This window comes from Eucyclogobius newberryi, unplaced genomic scaffold (assembly GCF_026437365.1).
Source record: "Eucyclogobius newberryi isolate DKJ021-1_F unplaced genomic scaffold, fEucNew1.0.hap1 SCAF_15, whole genome shotgun sequence".
Classification (NCBI taxonomy): domain Eukaryota; kingdom Metazoa; phylum Chordata; class Actinopteri; order Gobiiformes; family Gobiidae; genus Eucyclogobius; species Eucyclogobius newberryi.
In genome coordinates, this window is record NW_027315779.1 from 17,262,203 (window position 1) to 17,281,988 (window position 19,786).

At 39.0% G+C, this 19,786-nt stretch overlaps 2 protein-coding genes across 5 annotated transcripts; one reads left to right on the top strand and one right to left on the bottom strand.

The window, feature by feature from the left end:
• Window positions 1-478: 478 nt before the first annotated feature.
• radx (RPA1 related single stranded DNA binding protein) lies at window positions 479-4,662 on the bottom strand. 2 transcript variants are annotated; one of them, XM_072446441.1, is made up of 15 exons: window positions 4,066-4,662; window positions 3,848-3,990; window positions 3,559-3,751; window positions 3,359-3,467; window positions 3,152-3,252; window positions 2,959-3,081; window positions 2,764-2,859; window positions 2,518-2,685; window positions 2,289-2,443; window positions 2,094-2,215; window positions 1,980-2,021; window positions 1,788-1,870; window positions 1,490-1,726; window positions 697-873; window positions 479-616 (listed from the first exon to the last, which is right to left on the bottom strand). In XM_072446441.1, the coding sequence occupies exons 1-15, from the start codon at window positions 4,640-4,642 to the stop codon at window positions 480-482; spliced, it is 2,463 nt and encodes an 820-aa protein (XP_072302542.1). In that variant the 5' UTR covers window positions 4,643-4,662; the 3' UTR covers window position 479. The 2 variants fall into 2 exon arrangements, with proteins under 2 accessions (XP_072302542.1, XP_072302543.1); XM_072446442.1 differs by lacking the exon at window positions 1,980-2,021.
• Window positions 4,663-6,290: 1,628 nt separating this feature from the next.
• On the top strand, window positions 6,291-18,983 carry tbc1d8b (TBC1 domain family member 8B). Of its 3 annotated transcripts, XM_072446443.1 has the most exons (21): window positions 6,291-6,566; window positions 9,098-9,208; window positions 9,681-9,799; window positions 9,929-10,154; window positions 10,344-10,584; window positions 10,720-10,927; window positions 10,988-11,155; window positions 11,238-11,399; window positions 11,477-11,627; window positions 11,821-12,035; window positions 12,504-12,621; window positions 12,724-13,009; window positions 13,096-13,225; window positions 13,297-13,395; window positions 13,525-13,593; window positions 13,694-13,934; window positions 14,002-14,067; window positions 15,404-15,493; window positions 15,631-15,678; window positions 15,762-15,859; window positions 16,394-18,983. In XM_072446443.1, the coding sequence occupies exons 1-21, from the start codon at window positions 6,440-6,442 to the stop codon at window positions 16,820-16,822; spliced, it is 3,402 nt and encodes a 1,133-aa protein (XP_072302544.1). In that variant the 5' UTR covers window positions 6,291-6,439; the 3' UTR covers window positions 16,823-18,983. The 3 variants fall into 3 exon arrangements, with proteins under 3 accessions (XP_072302544.1, XP_072302545.1, XP_072302546.1); XM_072446444.1 differs by lacking the exon at window positions 15,404-15,493 and having other exon boundaries at window positions 6,292-6,566; XM_072446445.1 differs by lacking the exon at window positions 15,404-15,493 and having other exon boundaries at window positions 6,292-6,566; window positions 15,646-15,678.
• Window positions 18,984-19,786: the final 803 nt, after the last annotated feature.

Consider the following 19,786-nt stretch of genomic DNA (forward strand, 5'->3'; position numbering starts at 1 on the left):
AGTTTTGCTTTTATGTTGGTGTTGCTCAGTCTTCTGTAATGTATAGTTTTATTTTTATTTGTGTATTCATAAATCAAAATAAGATTTAATATTGTTTTCAAATACAAAAGTGTAGTATAATATACAAAAGTAAAAGAATTGACCCACTATTTTTTACAGATGAATTTAAAAATCAACCTGGATATTGTGACATGGAAAGTAAATAATTCAAACATGCATTGTTATTCTAAGCAAATGACACTACATTAATTCATAACAAAGGCCTTGATGCAAGTCCAGGAAAACTAGAGTGTTCTTGTAGCTCAAATTAATTATTAAATCATATACTAAATTAACATAGATGAAAAAGGAATAGGAAATGCAGGAAAGAGTCAAGACTGCATATGTACATTTATATAGTCTAACTCTTAATCTAAAGAGAATGGCAGAAATAATTTACAAATCAACATCATACAGATTACAGGGTGGATTGAAAAAGTCTATTCAAGTGAAACCTCAGTTATTCTGTAAACTTTGTTGATGCGGACTTCCACTTGATCTCCTCCGAGATGACAAAGGTCCAGGACACACACCACATGCAAACCCTCCAGCTCTTCAGCCGTTTCCAAAATCTCCTCTGAAAAAATAGGAGTGCAATATCTCTTGTTGAAAAGCAAAGCAATATGCACCATGTTCAATGTGTGTGGTTACTAGTACCTGGCTGCGGCTGCATTGATTGACTTGTATCAGCGCTGAGCGGGCACAGGAAGCCGGAGGAGAGGCAGGACAGCATGGTGTTACCGTGGGGATCCTGTACCAGCCCCACTGCAGCAGGCTCATCAGGGTGCACAACAGGGACATAGGCAGTGTCTACAGCTAACTGCCTGTTTATCCCTATGAAATATAAAAAAAAAAATACAGCTCAAAGAATGTATGGCAACAAATAATGAATAGTTAATTGTGTTTGTCGTGTGTCAGGCTGCATGTGCTGCACCAATTAGACAATATAAGTCAATAATGTACAGCTAAAGAGGCTATTATCTAATAATTTATTATTCAGACAGCAAAACATTGCGGAGAACTGTTGCATAATTGTTGTTCATAGAATCATTCAATAGTATGCGGTGAAATTGCCATAGACATTTGAAGAGATTTTTTTTACATCTATGTTAAGTTAACACCAAAAGTCAGAATTGATTGTAGCGGACATAACAGTCTCCCTCAGCATTGTTATTATACATTGCTTTTCCGTCTTATTCCTGTGACTGTACAGGATGAGTCCAAAGAAAGCAGCCTCCGCCTCCATATGACTCAACAGTGATTCAAATGTGGAAAGTAGGTTACATGATTTCACAATTAACCTGTAGGACAGCATTTTTGTTTAATGAAAGCGTTATTCAGCGGAGGAAAAGGTATTAGGAAACAATAACTGGTAATAACTAGTTCAACACGCTGTGCACACAACAGCATCCTGAACAAGGGGCAGTGTATTGTGCGCAGTATACACTACCTAAAATGGTAACTCGGTAGTAACCAGGGCAAGCCACAGGTGGGACGGAGTCTGTGGTGTGTTCTGAGCTCCACCGCGCTGGGTGAAGGTTGCTCCACTGCAAAAGGGAATTCTTTTCCTCAAAAGTGAATCTTTGTGAAATGCTGTTTTCATGCAAGATGCCATGATGTAAATGTTCTGACAAGTCCAGCTTTTGTGTCAGCCAACCACTGCTTTCCCAGGATGCAACACCAGATTCTGTAACAAAACAAAGACATAATATTTCCAATTATTGTAAAACATAACAGTTTTTCTGTACCTTGACTTGGAAAATTCTCAGTATCCTTTGACGAATTGTCAGTCTTGCTTTGACCGGCCGCTGTGTTTTCATGTCTGCTGCTTCTAAATGAGAAATGTATTTACAATATTGTAATAGTGACAGTCCAGTCAACTACACATACACTACAATCGGAAATTAACAGAACAAATGATATCTGCTCAATTTAGGTACCTTTTAATTGGTGTGACATCTTCTGGAGACTGTTGAGTATCTCTACAAAACATTTTATGAGGATGCTGCAGGAACTTCAAATGGGTAAAATAGAAGCCCTAGTAAACATCATACCTCACTCCAGATCTCGTTTTCCTTGTGTTGGCTTGACTCAAAGTATTATCCATAGACACAGCGTCACAATCAGGGCTGGCAACTTGCTCATTTTGACATGATTGGGTCAAAACAAAAGAACCCTGAAAAAAAATAAAAATCAAATCAAAAGTACTGTAGCGATCAGTGAAATATTAAACATAATTTCTTATTTACCGGTGGCTCTTCTGTTTGGCATGGAATCGCATCTGATGTTTTGTGTTTTATAAATAGCACTGCCACGATCTGTCCTTGAATAGCAAGTCTTTTATGTTCTCTGTACTGAAGCATCTCAAACTCCTTCTTTAGGTCGGCAGCCGCGACTAGTGGAACTAGTATAAAGGGAATACAAAAGAGTTTATTTGGTAAAACACTTAAGACTATTATGGTGAAGTATTATTGTCACCTGATGCACCTTCCACTGACTGGGTGAATGTTTTTGGAGCTCGAGGATAGCTATAATATCCTCCAACTGTTGTTTTCTGGAGGATGATGTTGTCTTTCAGAGTCTTGGTCCACTGAATGAAGCTTTTTACTTTAGGGTCACTCACATATGGCTGCCCTTTGTGATAACCTGACACACCATAAACAGAAGATCAACATATTTTAGGGGGTTCAAACCCACACAACATAAACACGCATCTGCACAAACCTGTAATGAACACTTGAGTCTCACAGCTGCTTGTAAGGTAAGGTAGCCCACCATCAACATGACAAAGTCTCATTTGGGTGCAAACCAGATACGTCACTGCAAAAGTGAAAACATTGCACACACTGTATTAGCGTTAACACAGATCAGGGCGCAAATGTAAATTAAGCTAAGGTGCGCTTAAATATGGCCACATACTTGGGCAAATGTGACTAAATACTTCAGGCTGAGAAGATGAAAACAATTCAATGATGAAAGGACAATTGGATGTGCCATCTACTGCATGAATCCACCGATAGGTCCAGTATTTCTCAGGAAGGCCTAAAGACAATTGAAACAACTACATTTGTAAATCAAACTTCATAAAGCTTTAGTAATACATTTTGCATACCTTTGTTGCATTTACTTCTTACTCTTTCCACACGTCCCACAAATGTTACCAGACCAATAATGTCACAAGCAGATTTGTTTGATAGTTGATTCAGCTCTGATCTACAACAAATATCTTATGTTATGTTAAATGAGCTATAAAATATGATAATATAATATATAAATATATAATACTGTGACCCAAATAAAAAAGCAATGTCAGTGTAACCTGGTGGTGAACTGGTATGAAACTTCAGGTAATCCCCATTGCGGTAGAACACTTTTTGGTGAAATTATAGTTATAAGTGAAGCTGGTTTACGTGGGTTGAGACAGATTTCTGAAGAAATGAAAAGCAAAAGTTAAAAAAACAGCTTCAAATTGTCAAATATAGACAATGGCATTTTAGATAAATCGCCATGGCTACATACCCACAGAGTTAAAAGCCTTCATTCTGTAATGGTCCATGTGCGGGCGTGACCTGTTCAGATAACTCTGCTTCAGAGTGTAATTTTGAAGGTACAGCACTGTGCCCACTTGGAGCCTTTGGTAAAACTCTAGACAAAGGTCATTCCACAGCACAAGGGACATAGTGCCACTCTGATCTGCCACCTCAAAATAGGCCTGCAATATCACAGAACAGGACATAGGAGTCACAACCAGAGAGGAAAGTTTGACTAATAATAAAAGTTATACCTCGAAGAGCAATCTCAAACCCACCTGATAAGGATAATCGATCTTGAGCCCATATTTCCCATAATATCTCAGTCTGGATTTATGTATTATTTTCACAAGAAGAGGAAATGGTTTCTGCAGATTTTTAAACTGTGCTTCCAGGTTAGACAGAAAAGTGATATTGGACACTGTTGAAAATAATTATTAACAGCAGCAGCGATGGCTACATGGTTGTATGAGGCTCTATTTATAATATCACTCACCATCGAGGACAGTGTTCTCTATGGAGGGCTCTGGGGCCCACATCTCTCCATCCGGGTCGTCATTGTTCCACAGGGGAAGGTAGTGCTTACGGTTCACCTGAAGTGGCACTTCACTCTGCAGACTGATGCTCCTCTCCATGCCTTGTCTGACCAGCATAGGAAGTGCACTTATGTCCTTGTCATAAGTACTACAGTGACCTGTCCCGCTCGTGAGGTCTTCAATGCACAGATAACCATGTCCCAGTCTCCTCTCATTGTAAACAAAAGAGCACTGCCTTATGTTGACGTCTGTGCCAGCCCTGAGAGAGTTTGTATGCACCGTATGATTTAAACAGGAGTGGAGGAAACATTTAGCTCTCCATACTCCGTCTGTGATGGTCACATCGTAGCTGTAGCTGTCATTATCGCGCTCCGGGTCAGACAAATACCGATGAAGAGCGAGCACAGTGACAGGACAGGAGTCTTCAGCCCGGAGCTTTACAGACGGACTGAGGCACAGCCGCTCCAAGAGCTTTTGCAGAAAAGACTCTCGAGAAACACTGCTGGCAATGGAAGGGCGCGATGAGCTTTCCTCCATTGTTTACATCACAGTCAGTCCACTTAAAAGTTCGAATCCGTGCGTTAGCTTGTTAGCTTAACGCTCGTGGTTTTTTATGGTAAACCATTGTAGATGACAAAACTAGAAACACGGCGACCAAGTCATTAGCGTCAAGACATGAAATACATCGACTCAATTCAAGGCATTATTATTAGTTGTTTGTGAAGAGATTACAAAGTAGTCATTTGTTGACTATTGCCAGTAATCGTGTGACTGCGCAAACGTTACAGGAAACAGCGGGACTTATATGTCACGCTAGGCGTTAAGACTTCTGTCCACAATCTTATGAACTACGTGTATATAAAAACGGTAAGGTTACACCTGTGAAATGCGAAGTGTTGTTGCTGTGTTTAATTTCGGCGCTCGGAGAAGATGGATGCGGGTTTGAATGACGTAGACTGTGCGACGGTGATTGTAGTTTTTTTTTTTCATCGAATTTATTTATTTGTTGACATCGAATTTCATATTTTTTTACATTGTATGTTTGTTTGTTTTTTTACATCGAATTAAAAAAAAATGTAATTGTATTGAAATTAATATTTTTACTAGATTCGATGTAAAAAAAAAATTGATGTAAAAAAAATGCAATGTCAAAAAATAAATCTTAATAAAACACAAAATAACCTTCATAGAATTGGAATTAATGAAGTTGAATTGTTATTTTGAAATAATTGATTAATTAAACTGCCAATTAGTTAATCGAACAAGAATTGTTGAATAAAAATACAGTTAACAACTAAAAATGGATTGGAATATTCTTGTAGTTTGCCCAGGTGACAGTAGTATTGAATTGGCGCGTTCGTGTTTAGCTGCGCCTCGTCTGGATGCTCCTCGTCAGTTGAAGTGCCCAATGAGAGCGTAGGAAAAAGGGCCAGCAGCCTCGTGCAGACCAATAACGTTAAACCGGAAACTGCAACGTCGATCAACGTCATGGATCTATTATATTATCGAATCAACATCGATTGCGCAGTTTTTGCTTATCCCGGAATTGTAATTAACCATATAATTAACTAGCTTTTAAAAGAGTGATCTGCAAATGTCTTAAAGATATATATTCAAAGGGTTTTGTACAAAAAGTACTTGTAGTAGTTGTTGTATTAATATAGTATTAAAATTATGATTCCAACTAGGCCCTTTTCACGAAACTCACCGGCCAGTTCCGGTTACCTTAAGTAAACACTCAAAATCTAGAAGCGACTTTGAAAGGCGGTATTTGGGTTTGGTAAGAAATATTTTTGATTGCACTGGGCTTTTACTTGTTTTAAATGGAGGTTTCTTGATGACATCTGCTGTTCAAGCCACCTTACTACATTGCCCTGCGTCGTCTTGGATTCCAAATTATATACAAATTCATACTTCTGTAATAAGAGCAATCTATAGATTTATACTATAGATATATTTTAATCATATGGTTAGTGTTTTATATTAGTGTTAACACATTTTACTTGATAACAAATCAATAAACCCAATTTTTAAAGAAGAAATACACTCTCTTTTTTATTTCTAGTAATATTTTGTCATTTATCAAGCATCTTTTTGAATCTGCTGACTGACCATAGTCTATGTGACCGGCACATGGAAATGACGTATGCACCACCGTCTTGTTAGAAACTACAATCCCATCATGCCCCGCAACTTTGGCAGAATTTCTTGTCGACGTGTGAAGGGAGCAACTCGGACACAAACAAATGTCCCTGGATTTTGATGTTGGTCTACAAACCCGCCATCTGTGACATGCCAGGCCGATTGTACAGACAACCCAATGACCTGTGAAACATGTGGCTCAAACCCGACGAGATTCTGCTGAAAAATGCCTTCAAATTGTGGGTCACCGAGAAGGATAACGAGTACTTCATCCTGCAGCGGAGACGAGGCTATGGAGAAGGTGGCGGAGGGCTGACAGGTGAGATAAACCAATATGTGATGTTATGTTGACTTGGTCAAATGTACACGATACCTATGTTTGCATTTGATCACTTTCATCAACATATAGTGCTTATATTTTCAATGACACGGGTGTGTGCAGCCTCAGTGTGCTTCCATTACTAATCCTACTGCAACAGGTTTGAGTTCAGCCACAGCTTCAGTGTTATTGTGACTCTGACAGTGAGTTTGCAAAAGCATACGTGTCAGTTTATTGGTTTGTGTGGTTAATGTGCGGTGGACGCTCTGCGCTGCTGACAAAATACACAACAGCTGCCCTTTCACACGTGCTGTTCACTCTTGTGTCATTTGTGCTGTCATTACTGTTTGTGTTGAAGGTTTACCTGTGATGTTTGCTTACACATGTGTTGTAACTGACTCGTGTAAGATCAGTCGACCCTGAAGAGAGTTCAAAATGACCCAGTTTTTTTCTCTATGGTGTTTAATCTTATGACATATCTACTCTGTTCTGACAATGGCTTGATTTATATACAGTGGTTCCCAAGCTTTGTCTGTCACTGTATGTAGTGTACTGAGTGTATGTGTACTAAATGTATACTATCAATATTTAATATATATCCACAAGCCTCCCAATCATTCATTAAGTGGTACAATGTATTACAAAAATAAGTAATAATAAAAATTCATCCTAATTTGAAGTATTAACCCACCTGCGAAGTGCATGCTTACCCCCAGTGGTCCACATACTCCAGCTTGGGAAACACTGCAGTTAGTCTTGTAGTCTTGTTGTTAGTCTTGATGTCTTTAGATAACTGTGAGAAGTAACATTCTTCCACTCTGCACAGAAGCTATGACACATGGGCCTACAATTACCTGGAACACTCTTTCCCGTGTTATACATGTGTGCTGCTAAAGTAACTAATGGACTCTTAATGATAATGAATAGTGTGTAGTGGAAGACAATGAGTCTGATGGGTGTGAGCAGGCCATTATATTAATAGTGGAGGTTAAATACCGCCTCATGATGCATGTTGGACTTCAAAAATTCACATAAAAACTATGTACAATTTTATGTAAAAGTAGTTTAGTTTATTTTTCGGACAAGTACCGGTATTGTGACTTGATTTGCGACAAATGTTTAGGTAGGATTCTGAGTGCACTCCAGGACCGTATTTGAGTAAGGAATGGAATATAAACTGATAAATAAATAAAAGAATGTTTGTAAAGGTCTAAACTGTCTACAGGTACAAGATATGTCTATAAAAATATTGATTTTGTTCTTTACAGAGGACATTTTATTATGTAATTAATTGCAGCCTTGCGATGTGAGAATTGCACTATTGCTATTTTTATTTGTGCAGCCCTAATTTTCTCATATCTTTTGTGTATGTTATTGTTTCTGTAAAACCGGGGGTCATTTGACCAGAAATGGATCCTTTTGCCTTTGCTCTTTAGCAGTGTCTGCTGATGCAGAAAGTGTGGTTTCTCTGCACACTTGTTAATTATTCATGGAGGATATTGGAGTCCAATTAGGTATATTTCAATTGTTTGATTTATATTGATCAAATTTGATCAGCAATTTTGATTACATAGTTATTACAATAATACAAAAAAGGCAAAGATTTTATATGCAATCATGTTTTTCATCATATCATTAATATTTTTCAAAATTTTGACCACCAGCTAAACTCAGGAAAATATTTTACTTTTATGTCTCAAGTCTAATTATCCATTCATTATTCCTTTACGACTTCGTTGTAGAAACCTATTCAAGCCACTATTGGCATGAGTCGGATGTGGCCTGGACTATCACCAGTTAATTGTAGCTGTTACTCTTAGAGACAAACACTGACAGGCAACTATCTAGACTCACATTTAACCCTGTGAATCCACAAATACACACCATTTGCAAAACACAATTTCTACTAACTTTCAACTTGGCCTTCAGTTAAAGGTGGTATGGACGATTTTTTTCAGCAATTTTTTTTATCATATTTCCTCGTGGCGTGGATAAATCATTTGTCCTGCCACGTATCAATCATAAAACGCACCTATCGCTCATCTGCAGCCGCGTCAGGCTCGTCCCCACGTTTCCGCGTGCCTAAGCGCATGGATCTATCATAATATAGTTCCCTCAGTGTACGGGGCAAAATGAAGACGGAGAAAGACAGTTCGAGCTGACGCAGAAGTGGACAGAAATCTACGGGAGACGAGAGATGCGATGCGCTCCGTTGCGCTTATAAACAAACGCACGTGTGTGTTGTATCAGTCCGCATGGGGGAGTGCGCATGCGCACTTCCGCCTGCGTTCTCAAATCGCCGAACAATCATCCATACCGCCTTTAATAATTTTGATTTTAATGTTATATTCTATAAACATATATTATTCTATTACTCTACCATTTTAAATATAATATTTGTTTTCACTGGGGAGTTGGTTCTAGTGCTTTCCTAAGGCTCAGTATTAGGAGCAAGATCTCTTCTGAACTTCAAAGCTGAACAGTATGTACTTACTAAGGAAGCATATTAATGAACTGTCTTTGATTTACAGGGCTTCTTGTGGGCACTTTGGACACGGTGTTGGACTCAACATCTAAAGTTGCCCCCTTTCGCATTTTGCATCACACACCAGACTCACAGATCTATTGGACCATAGCATGTGGTGAGTTTCATATTTATCCGTGAATTGACTTATGTTAATATTTGATTCCAATAACCATGTTCAGTATTGATTAATTGATTAAAAGAAATCATAGAATCATTTCCATTGTAAGTGAACAATATTCACAAACTAGGAACTTGCATTGCTGATATAATGCTGCATCATGAAACAATTAATAATTGTTATAAACTAAGATAAAATAAAATAAGGCTTGACTAAATACTTTGAATAAGTACATGCACAAAATGTACAGTCTGGTCAGAACTATTGTGCAAAACTAGCAGTCTGACTCGAGGGGAGTGGTTCAAATAGTCGGTGTCCAGGGTGACAAGGCTCAGCTGTGATTTGACCTGCTCATCCCAGAGTCCGGGAGACTTACAGGTCCTGTATAAATGGGAGGCTGCAGCCGAACACGGCTTTAATCTGTGACGTTATGTCTTGTTGTTGTTATTGTTATGTCATTTCTGCTCAGGGGTGACCAAAGAGGAGATATTTCAGCACTGGGACTGGCTACAGCAGAACATCATGAGGACACTCTCAGTTTTTGACTCAAGTGAAGACATCACCAGCTTTGTGCAGGGCAAGATTAGAGTAAGGTTTTATTTTATATTGTAGTGTGTACTTGTGTACTTACTGTGTTCATACATCCCAACAAAACCCTTGTTGAACCCTTGTTAAAATAGCACATTTCCTGCTAATCTACTTTATGTTTCTGTAAAGGGTCTGATTGCTGAGGAAGGCAAATCATCTCTGGTTCATGAAGATGAGCCGGAGAAATTCCGAGAGGCTCTTCTGAGGTTTGAGAAGTGGTTTGAGCTGCCTTCAGAGGAGAAGCTGGTGACCTATTACTCATGCAGCTACTGGAAAGGCAAAGTGCCGTGCCAGGGTTGGCTCTACCTCAGCACCAATTTCCTCTGCTTCTATTCATACCTGCTTGGATCAGAGGGTGAGTCACTAACCTCGTCTTTTCTGAAGCTTACAGTTGTCTTAAAACCAAAGGAAACGTGCTTTTCACAGGGAGAAAGGCTGGGACTTATTGACCAAATGATAGTCTGCAGAAAGCGTCGATAATAATAAAAATAACAAAGAGTGAATTCTAATTATTTTAGTATTTTTACCTTCCTTCTCCATGTAGTGAAGCTGGTCATCTCCTGGGATGAGTTATGGAAGCTGGAGAAAACTTCAAATGTCATTCTGACCGAAAGTATCCATGTTTTTGCTCATGGCGAGGATCACTACTTCTCAATGCTACTGCACCTTAATGAGACTTTTGTAATTATGGAACAACTGGCGGATTACTCTATTAAGCGACTCTTTGACAAAGAGGGTTTCCAAAAAGAGCCAACGCTCCGCAACCCCCTGCAGATTACAAGGAGGTACAGTTTGCCTCTGCATCTCTGTTTTTTCATGATTCATATATTACATTTTAAAAATATTTATAAGTCTATTTTTGTTTTGATATATATTTTTGTCATAATTGTTGTATTGCATCTTTTTTTCCTTTCTTTCAGAGGCCTTGAGGCTCATGCAAAGAGTGAACAGTTTCGGACATTTTTTAGGCTTCCAAAAGAAGAGAACTTATTAGAAGTCCATGAAAGTTTTCTCTGGGTGCCCTTTAGCTATTTTAACACACTTGGCAAGATATGTCTATCTGAAAACTACCTTTGCTTTGCTAGTCAGGATGGAAGCCAGTGTCATGTCATCGTACCAATGCGTGAGGTAATCTTCACTATATCACCTTAAGTTAGGCGGAATGAACAATCATCCATTATTTTTCAGGTTATTAATGTTGAGAAGCCAGACTCCGGCAGCAGGGCTTTGACCGTGTGCATGCGTGGGAAGAGGGCACTACGTTTCTCCGAGGTGCGCGACTACCAGCGCCTCACCAACTCCATACGCAGCAGATGTGGGATCAGTGCCAGTCCTCTGCACTCCGCCTCATCAGAAGTAACAACACCCCACACACCAATCTTATTGCACATGCTTTAATCCAGTCCGATTCTAATTTGATTTCTGTTCTTGATTTTAGGCAATCCGTGGTGAGTGTCAGTCTCTTATCAACCACTTTGAGGATAACCCAGAGGATGTGACTCTTATGGTGGGGCAGAGAGACAACGCCAAAGCCGTAAGCACTGAGGCCCTCATGACCGTTTTTCACCCTCAAGACATGGAAAACCTTGACCCCAAAATGGTAGCTATCTACCTAACGCAATGCCTGAAATAATGGCCTGTACTATTTGCTGACTTGATGTCATGTGTTTTGTATAGCTTAAAGAGAAGATGAAGGAACAGTCTTGGAACATACACTTCTCTGAATATGGACGTGGTACAAGTATGTTTTTCACAAAGAAGACTCGGGATCTGATTGTGCGTGGCGTCCCTGAAGCCCTGAGGGGAGAGTTGTGGATGCTATTCTCAGGTATCTAAAATCATCATAAGCTCTGTTCATCAGTTACAATTTGAGAAGCTTGAGTAGTTGGCTGCATCAAGGGATTTATTGGCTAAGAGGACTTCCTTGGTTTGGCTGCAAGTGCTCACCCAGCATAAATAATGAAGTAAAACTTTTACAATATGCACAATGTAGCAGCATCTATTTTGGATTTTCTCTGTAGGAGCTGTGAATGACATGGCCACTCACCCGGGCTATTACACTGAGCTAGTGGAGCAATCTCTGGGCACCAGCACATTGGCCACAGATGAGATCGAGAGGGATCTGCACCGCTCGCTGCCCGAGCATCCCGCCTTTCAGAGCGACACCGGGATCTCAGCTCTGCGCAGAGTCCTCACTGCCTATGCCTACAGGAACCCCAAGATTGGCTACTGTCAGGTGACTAGAGGGCCAATAATTATTATGGTATTCATGGCTGTGTTCTTACTGGTTTGAAAAAGGAAATAAAATAAGAACTAAACCTGCCTATAGAGGAAACAAATACAAGTTTTTGCTGCTCTAGCACTGATTCATGATTGACTGCATGTGCTGGTATTTTTGTAAGTGACTATACAGATCAGAGAGAGGCATTTTAAGTTTCTTTCTGACCGGTTTTAGTTGCAAAAACCTTTCATATTCATAATTCAATCAAAGCACAAAATTATGTCCAATGTTCTTGTATAACAGTTACAATCATTGTCAGTAAAAGCTACATTTGACATTTTGTACCTGGGGAAACAGATGGATCATATCCTACCTTGTTAAATACTAAATTATTTAGATTTTGTAATTTCAATTCCATCTTTAAATCATAATTCAGGCAGAATAAACTTAACGCTCATTATTATTTTTTGTATGTACTTTCAGGCCATGAACATTCTCACTTCAGTGCTGCTTCTTTATGCCAAAGAAGAAGAAGCTTTCTGGCTTTTAGTGGCCGTTTGTGAAAGGATGCTGCCAGATTATTTCAACCGCAGAATTATTGGTAACTAAATAGTTCAATGAGTTAATAACTTTGTAACAATTCAATATTAATAATTAAAGGACCTTAAATAAAGACAAATAACTCAAATTGTGAAATGTCCAGGTGCTTTAGTTGACCAAGCTGTGTTCGAAGACCTAATTCGGGAGAACCTGCCGCAGCTGGTGGAGCACATGACCGACTTGAGCTTCTTCTCGTCCGTGTCCTTGTCCTGGTTCCTCACTCTTTTCATCAGCGTTCTTCCCATCGAGAGCGCTGTCAATGTGGTCGACTGCTTCTTCTATGACGGCATTAAAGCGATCCTGCAGCTCGGGCTGGCTGTGCTGGACTACAACATGGATGCCCTCATCAGCTGCCATGACGATGCGGAGGCTGTCACAATTCTCAATAGGTATGTGATTAATGAGCTACATAAAATCTTCTCACAGAAAGTAGAAAAGCACCATTTATTTTGTGTGTGTGTTATTTCTTGTTAAGATTCTTTGATAGTGTCACAAACAAAGACAGTCCATTGCCCCAAACCGTTCAGCAGGCTTCAGGTGGGTCCAATGACAGAGCATCTAATTTTGGTGTGGATATCAGCGAACTGATCCGTGAAGCCTACGAGGTATGGAGTTTTGCAGACCACGCAGTTCACTCACTCAATCCAATGATTTGTTTGAGTAATTTTTATTGTAGAAATTTGGACATTTACGTTCTGAAGAAGTTGAGAGCTCTCGAAAGAGGAATAAACTTTATGTCATACAGACATTGGAGGACACAACGAAGCAGAATGTGGTAAGTTTGTCATTGAAATACTCAATCCATTTTTGTCCACCGCTTGTTCCCGTACGGGGTCGCTGGTGACTGAATCCTGTCTCAGTGACTTTGGGCACAATTTTAATATGTACAATTTTACCTTTTTAGATTCGGGTGGTATCGCAGGAGGTCAGATTTACTGCTTCTGAGCTTGATGAAGTTTATTATTTATTCAAAGTAAGATCACTCATTTTCAGTAATAGTGTCTATCTGCTCCCACGAATGACTAAAACAGTAACAGAAAACATGCATGTTATATTTGTCTTCTTTGTTTCAGAGGCAGCATTTTCTGAGCTGTTACTGGACCATGAAGAGCCCGGCGCTGCTCCACCATGACCCAAGCCTGGCCTATCTGGAGCAGTATCAGCTGGGCTTTCAGCAGTTCAGCACGCTCTTCTTTCTGCTGGAGCCATGGGCCTTTTGCCCAGTCAAAAGCACGCTGTCCTTGTGGGTTTTCCGCCTCATTGACGAAAACCGGGACGGCCTCGTCAACTTTAAAGAGTTTTGCACTGCCCTTGGTTTGTTAATAATCATATTACGTAATGCAACTACTACTGTTTCCTCAACGCTGCATTTCACCTGCAGACACGGTGTATGGTGGATCATTCACAAACAAGCTGAAGTTTCTTTTCAAGTTGCATCTCCCTCCAGGTGAGCACATTATGTCTTGTCATTAATGGGCTCTTGTTAAACTGAAAAAGATTATCTTTTAACTTTGACCCTTTTCATCGACTGAGTACTTGCGTTGGCTTCAGAGGGTTCAAAGTTCAGCAGCTGTTTGTAAACAGCGTTCTTGGCCATACAGTATGTTATATGTCCTACAATGAAAAACAAAACAAAATAAGAATTACACATAGAAGTACTGATAAATGTCCCACTTTAAGCGTGTTTACATCTGCTGAGCACCTGACAATGCAGAAATGGGACATTTCTGTAGTCCTCATTTAGTCAGGTGAGCACATTGTATAAAGAAACTGTCCTAGAATATGTGCTTTTTACATCATTAAGCGCTGGCTGCTTGAAGGCAGAGTAAGAATAGCCAGAGTGTGGGGTGAAAGGACTTTGCCATGGCAACGATGGGTGTGAGAAGCCGAGAGCACAGTCTGTAATGGAGTAGCGTCTCTGGATCCGCCAAGAGGAAGTGTGTGAATTACAGCTGACATGAGTTATAGTCAGGGATATAGAAAGCAGCACAACATGATTCATACATCATTTATAGTGTCAGAAGAATTGCTTCAGCACCAAGGACAGGTCCTGTCCCTGTTTTCCAGTTCACAAAATATGTCCACAGTTCATTGATGATCGCAATAAAACAGGAAGAGACAGGCTGCACGCCAACACACAGACGACTAATGTAGGACTTCTGCTGGGAAGTGACTTGTACACAATGTGCACGCTCTCATGACTCATCTACATAACTGCAGGAAGCATGTAGAAACACTATATTTGCAGCTAAATATAACATGATGGAAGCTTTAAGCACCAACTGTATAGTACTTTTGCTCGCAGACATTATGTTTTAGATTCATGAAATGGTAGTCTGCAATGTCTACAACATTAAAAGAATACTGCAAAAAAAATCTGATATCACGGATTTACTCTTAACTTTCTTTGTCTTTTCAATAATCAAAATGACATTCATTAGTTATTAGTTATGCTCCATAAATGTGGTAATTTGGTGTGACGATGGCAAATAATTACTTGAGTGCATCCCCTGCTGATTAAAAGCATTTTCAGTAAATGTCATCTCCATTAATGTCTCACATGCACAAAAATGTAAAATATGCAATTGAACAACACTAATACTGTGATCTAATGAAGACCTACATGCATGGACACACATGAGCACGCAGCATGCCAATGAATGTACCCCTAACAGCACATTTACAAATGTGACACGCCAACCACACTTACTGTTCCTAATGTTTTCTTACTATACTACTATTACTAATTTCTTTCTTTATTCTTTCCCTTCCTTTATGAACAGCGTACACAGGAAGCCCTTTGCACTCACAGAAACAAAGAATGCAACACTTCTCTCTCTCAGAAGACTCTCCTCAAATAAATAGACCCGCTGGTTAGCCTCTTTACTCTTTCCTCCTTTTTCTATTGGTGTGCTGCCTTTTCCGCACATACATTAATTACTTGTACGCATCACTAATACCATTTGCCCTTTTGATTATTTTGATGCATTTAATGTATTTTTTATTTTAGCATTTGAACTTCCAGAAGATGGTGTTATTAGGAAAAGCCCGGAAAGAGGTAATATCACAGATACAACAGTTGATGAAGTATTATGAACGTTATAGTATTCATAACGTGCGCATTTTGCATATAATGAACAGGTCGAGGGAAAGTGGACTTGCAGGCTTATTTGAAACAATGGCAAAATGAAATACTCAAGAAAGAAGAAACAATTAAAGACCTGCCAAGGATCAACCAGGTAAAATCATAAAGTCATGGGTGTTTGGCATTAATTGGCAACTGCTAATACAGACAGAAAAATATATCAAACATTTCAGCATTTTCTATACCTATACCTATCTATATAAGATGTCTATGCACTCTTACCAGATCAAGATAACTGTAATGAACTACACATCATACTAATGCCATTCTGTAAGAAGCGTATATATCAGCTTATAGTTTACAGTAGCTTTTCTGGTTTTCTGATTACTCCACACACTCCGCAAGCAATCTTTCACCACCTCTTTGAACCTTTTGGCAGATAAATACCACACGTGACCAGTAACTGACAGTTTCATCCAGTGTATGAAACTCACTAAAGCCCACACACATCTGCTTTTAACTCTTTAAAATGTTCCCTCGCTTCCTTTCTCATAAACATTTCTGCTCTTTGACCAATTGTTCCCCCTTGTTGCCATTTATTCAACTAATATCAATCGTTAATTCGACACATGCTGGTGGATGGTGGTATAGTTGTTACTTCCTTCATTATTGTTATTCTGTTTCCCAGGCTCAATTCATCCAGTTTTCCAAGACTCTATACAACATCTTCCACGGTGATCCAGAGGAAGAGTCATTGTACCGCGCTGTAGCCCACGTAACCAGTCTCCTTTTGAGGATGGAGGAGGTGGGACGTAAACTGCAGGAGCCCAGCAGCCCCCCGGCGTCCTCTAAACCTGCCCCCGCCTCTGCAGAGGGCTCTCCTGCCGAGGACACGACCACGTCCCCCGACAGCACAGACACCAGCAGCTCCCAGACCAGCCAGGACACACCAGGCTCTGAGCTGTCAGAAGTGGACTGGTCTTTTTCATTCGAGCAGGTCATAGCGTCACTGTTAAATGAGCCCGCCATTGTCAGCTTCTTCGAAAGACCTGTGGACATTCAGTCAAAACTGGGACAAGCCAAAGCTGCTCAGTTGAAGCTCAAGATACAAAAGTGACAGCCTGCATGACTTTGCTTTTATGGTTTCTTGAGGCAGATTGTCGTTGAAGTGGTTTGAACATTTTAAAGGGGACGTGTAATGTAAAAAAATGGGATGCACTTTGTAAGTGTGGCAGTTGAAATTGCTTCAACTGGACTGCATTGCTGTGGTGATGTGCGCTTTTAAGACATTACGCCCATCATTCACTGACCAACTGTGCATTTCCACAGTCATTGCTGATCATTTTGGCTCTTTAATTTTTGCACAACATTTCGGATGCATTTATCCTGCTGACAAGTTTTCTTTCTATTTCTTCAAGCAGGTAATATAAGAGTATAGTTTTGTATTGTGTAATGGACACACAGTTTGTTTGTTTGTGTTTTGAAACGTGAGAAAATAATTCCATGTATGGATCTTGTGGCTGCAGTAAAATGTGGTCTTGTGACTACGTTATGAGCTATGCTATAACTCACAGTCTATGCTATAAACCAGCTAAATAAAGTGGATCAACTTGCCTTAGATATGTTTTAGAAATGATTAAATGACAGATACATAAGAGAATGCAAAAAGCGCTGTTTTTAGTGTGACATTTGCAATAACATATGAGGGAGTTTGCCATACTGCCACATTTGTTAAAGAGTATGAAATTGGAAAAAATAAAGGCATACCTTTGTAAAAAGCTAACATTAATCTATATATGTGCTCTATATGTGCTATATATGGTGTTAGCTATCTAACTGTGTGTTATATGATGTAACCAGTTAAGTGCTGTTTGCTTTTGTCCTATAGGACGTTCTCTAGTGACATTGTACATGTGTCTTAAAGGCCAGTCAAGTAGATATAGATGTTTAGGTTTGAATATACGCTTATGTAATTATCATAATTGTTATTGGACATAAGAGGATATAGTTCATTCGACTCGAATAACATGCTTATTAAAATCTCAGGGTATGATTTGTGTAAATTAAAATGTTAAAGGGATATTTTTGGACCTAGAACATGGGATGGTTAAGTTTAACATGACAAATGTTTTGTCAATAACCTTAATGATATAAATTGTGTAGCATAGTAGATGTCACTTTACCTTTACAGGACTGCTTGCTTCTAAATGCCAAACTGATCAGTGTTTTCTCTTTTTTTTTTTTTTTTTTTTTTTAAATCATCTTCTGCTGTATTTCTACATTTTGCACCTTTGTTGGTAAATACTTGTCGGATAAAAGACTGAATTCAAGAGGAATTCGATTGAGAAAAGTCATAACTAGAACAGCCACAGTTTATATTCTTTAGGGGCCAAATACATATTTATAGAGCACTGTATATTTCTACTTAAGAAATTTGTGTAGTACAAGTACATTCGACTTTTTCTATTTTATTTCTTATATTCCCTTTCCTTACTTTGATTGCACTGATACAGAGTACAAATAAAAGCTTATACTAATGTATATTAGCCGACCTGCCCAAAATAATATAAGAATATGTTTATTACGGTATCTTTGCTGACACATACAGTATGAATTCTAAGCCACATCATCAGAGACATACGAACTAAGCCATAATGACAAAAGGCTGCAGCATTTCAAAAAAGAGAAGCTCATCCACTGCATTACGGTACATCATATGTATCTGTGTATGACGGATCAACTACGACTGTTACTTGTCATCCTTCAAATTCTGTCATGAAATGCAAATGATCAACTTATTGAAGTATGTATTGTTCTTTTTGTTTTTTTGGTGCATGTTAAGTATTTCTTATTGTTTTGATGTAGACTTTTTGTTCCAAAACATGAGTTCCAAAGTTAAGAAATGAACAAGAGTAATTGTCCTTCAATTTCCAAACAGTGCTTATTTACGGGCATATTTTATGTTCAGTTTGAAGGATTTATATGATCCTTTTCCTGTTTATGAAAGGACAGATTACAGGACATTAAGCAGTGCAGAAAAGGAGAGTTGGAAATCTTCTGGCATGCAGTCAGTTCTGCCATTAAGCATGAGTGCGTACTGTGGGCATGGACAATGTTATGGTGGTGCATTAGTGTATTATAATCAAGTCTTTCATGTGCAATTTTTGTCTACAGTTTTCACAGTCTGTAGCTTCAGTGAGCTCTTAGTTTACCATTTTCTTCCTGTGTGCCTCTTTGCTTTTCTGAAAATGTATCAAAATAAAACATCTATGGATCTCTCTGTGATTATAAAGCCTTATGTTTTATAGTAATGATCTTTTGACAGAGAATACTTTACAAGATCTACCATGAATACAAAATACAAAGTAGGCTACAACATCTCACATTGTTAGTTTTCAGGTCTTACTTTCCCTCAATATTTAGCTTAAGGTTACAAAGCTGAAGTAACTACTTGAGTAAGCTTATGGTTATAACGTAACTTTGACTGGACCTGCTCGTAATAAAACTTTGGTTAATGAATGAATATGATCTGCAGGATAAACAACAGTGCAGTGAGGTGGGCAGTACTCAGCTACATTTACTCAGATTTATTTGAGGAACCTTTTCAAAACATTGTACTTCATGGAGTAACATTTTGACACTACTTTTACTCCCACTTGAGTAATATTTGTTTTAATTAGAAGTGTTACTTCTACAGTGCATTATTTAATATTCTGTCCCACCAACTACTAAAAACTAAATTTGGAATCAGCTGTTGCGTCCAGCCTGTTACTCTTAAAGTACTACTAGTGTCCCCAAATACGTTTTTACTCTCACTTGAGTAGTTTCTTGGCCCATTAGATTTACTTGAGTAATATTATTATAAAGTGTATAATTTTGTCTATGTGACATGGGAGAACCCTTTACTGACACAGAAATAGCCCTGAATAATGTCCTGGGCCCTAAACCGACGCTCTTTGACTCACGGCCATAGTGTGCACCGCGTCTGGGTGATTTATCGACCTCACAGTCTGGGAACTGGAGAGATATTCGGGTATAGCACCTAAACTATTTTGGCTCAGTGATTTGGTTACGCGCGCAG

Coding starts and splice junctions, on each gene's coding strand:
- radx (XM_072446441.1), bottom strand. CDS start 4,642: ATGGAGGAAAGCTCATCGCGCCCTTCCATTGCCAGCAGTGTTTCTCGA. Junction 3,082..3,151: donor AAGAAGTAAATGCAACAAAG/GTATGCAAAATG, acceptor AATTGTCTTTAG/GCCTTCCTGAGAAATACTGG. Junction 2,444..2,517: donor GTCAGTGGAAGGTGCATCAG/GTGACAATAATA, acceptor CCTTTATACTAG/TTCCACTAGTCGCGGCTGCC.
- tbc1d8b (XM_072446443.1), top strand. CDS start 6,440: ATGTGGCTCAAACCCGACGAGATTCTGCTGAAAAATGCCTTCAAATTG. Junction 15,494..15,630: donor TCAAATAAATAGACCCGCTG/GTTAGCCTCTTT, acceptor TTTTTATTTTAG/CATTTGAACTTCCAGAAGAT. Junction 15,679..15,761: donor TAGGAAAAGCCCGGAAAGAG/GTAATATCACAG, acceptor TATAATGAACAG/GTCGAGGGAAAGTGGACTTG.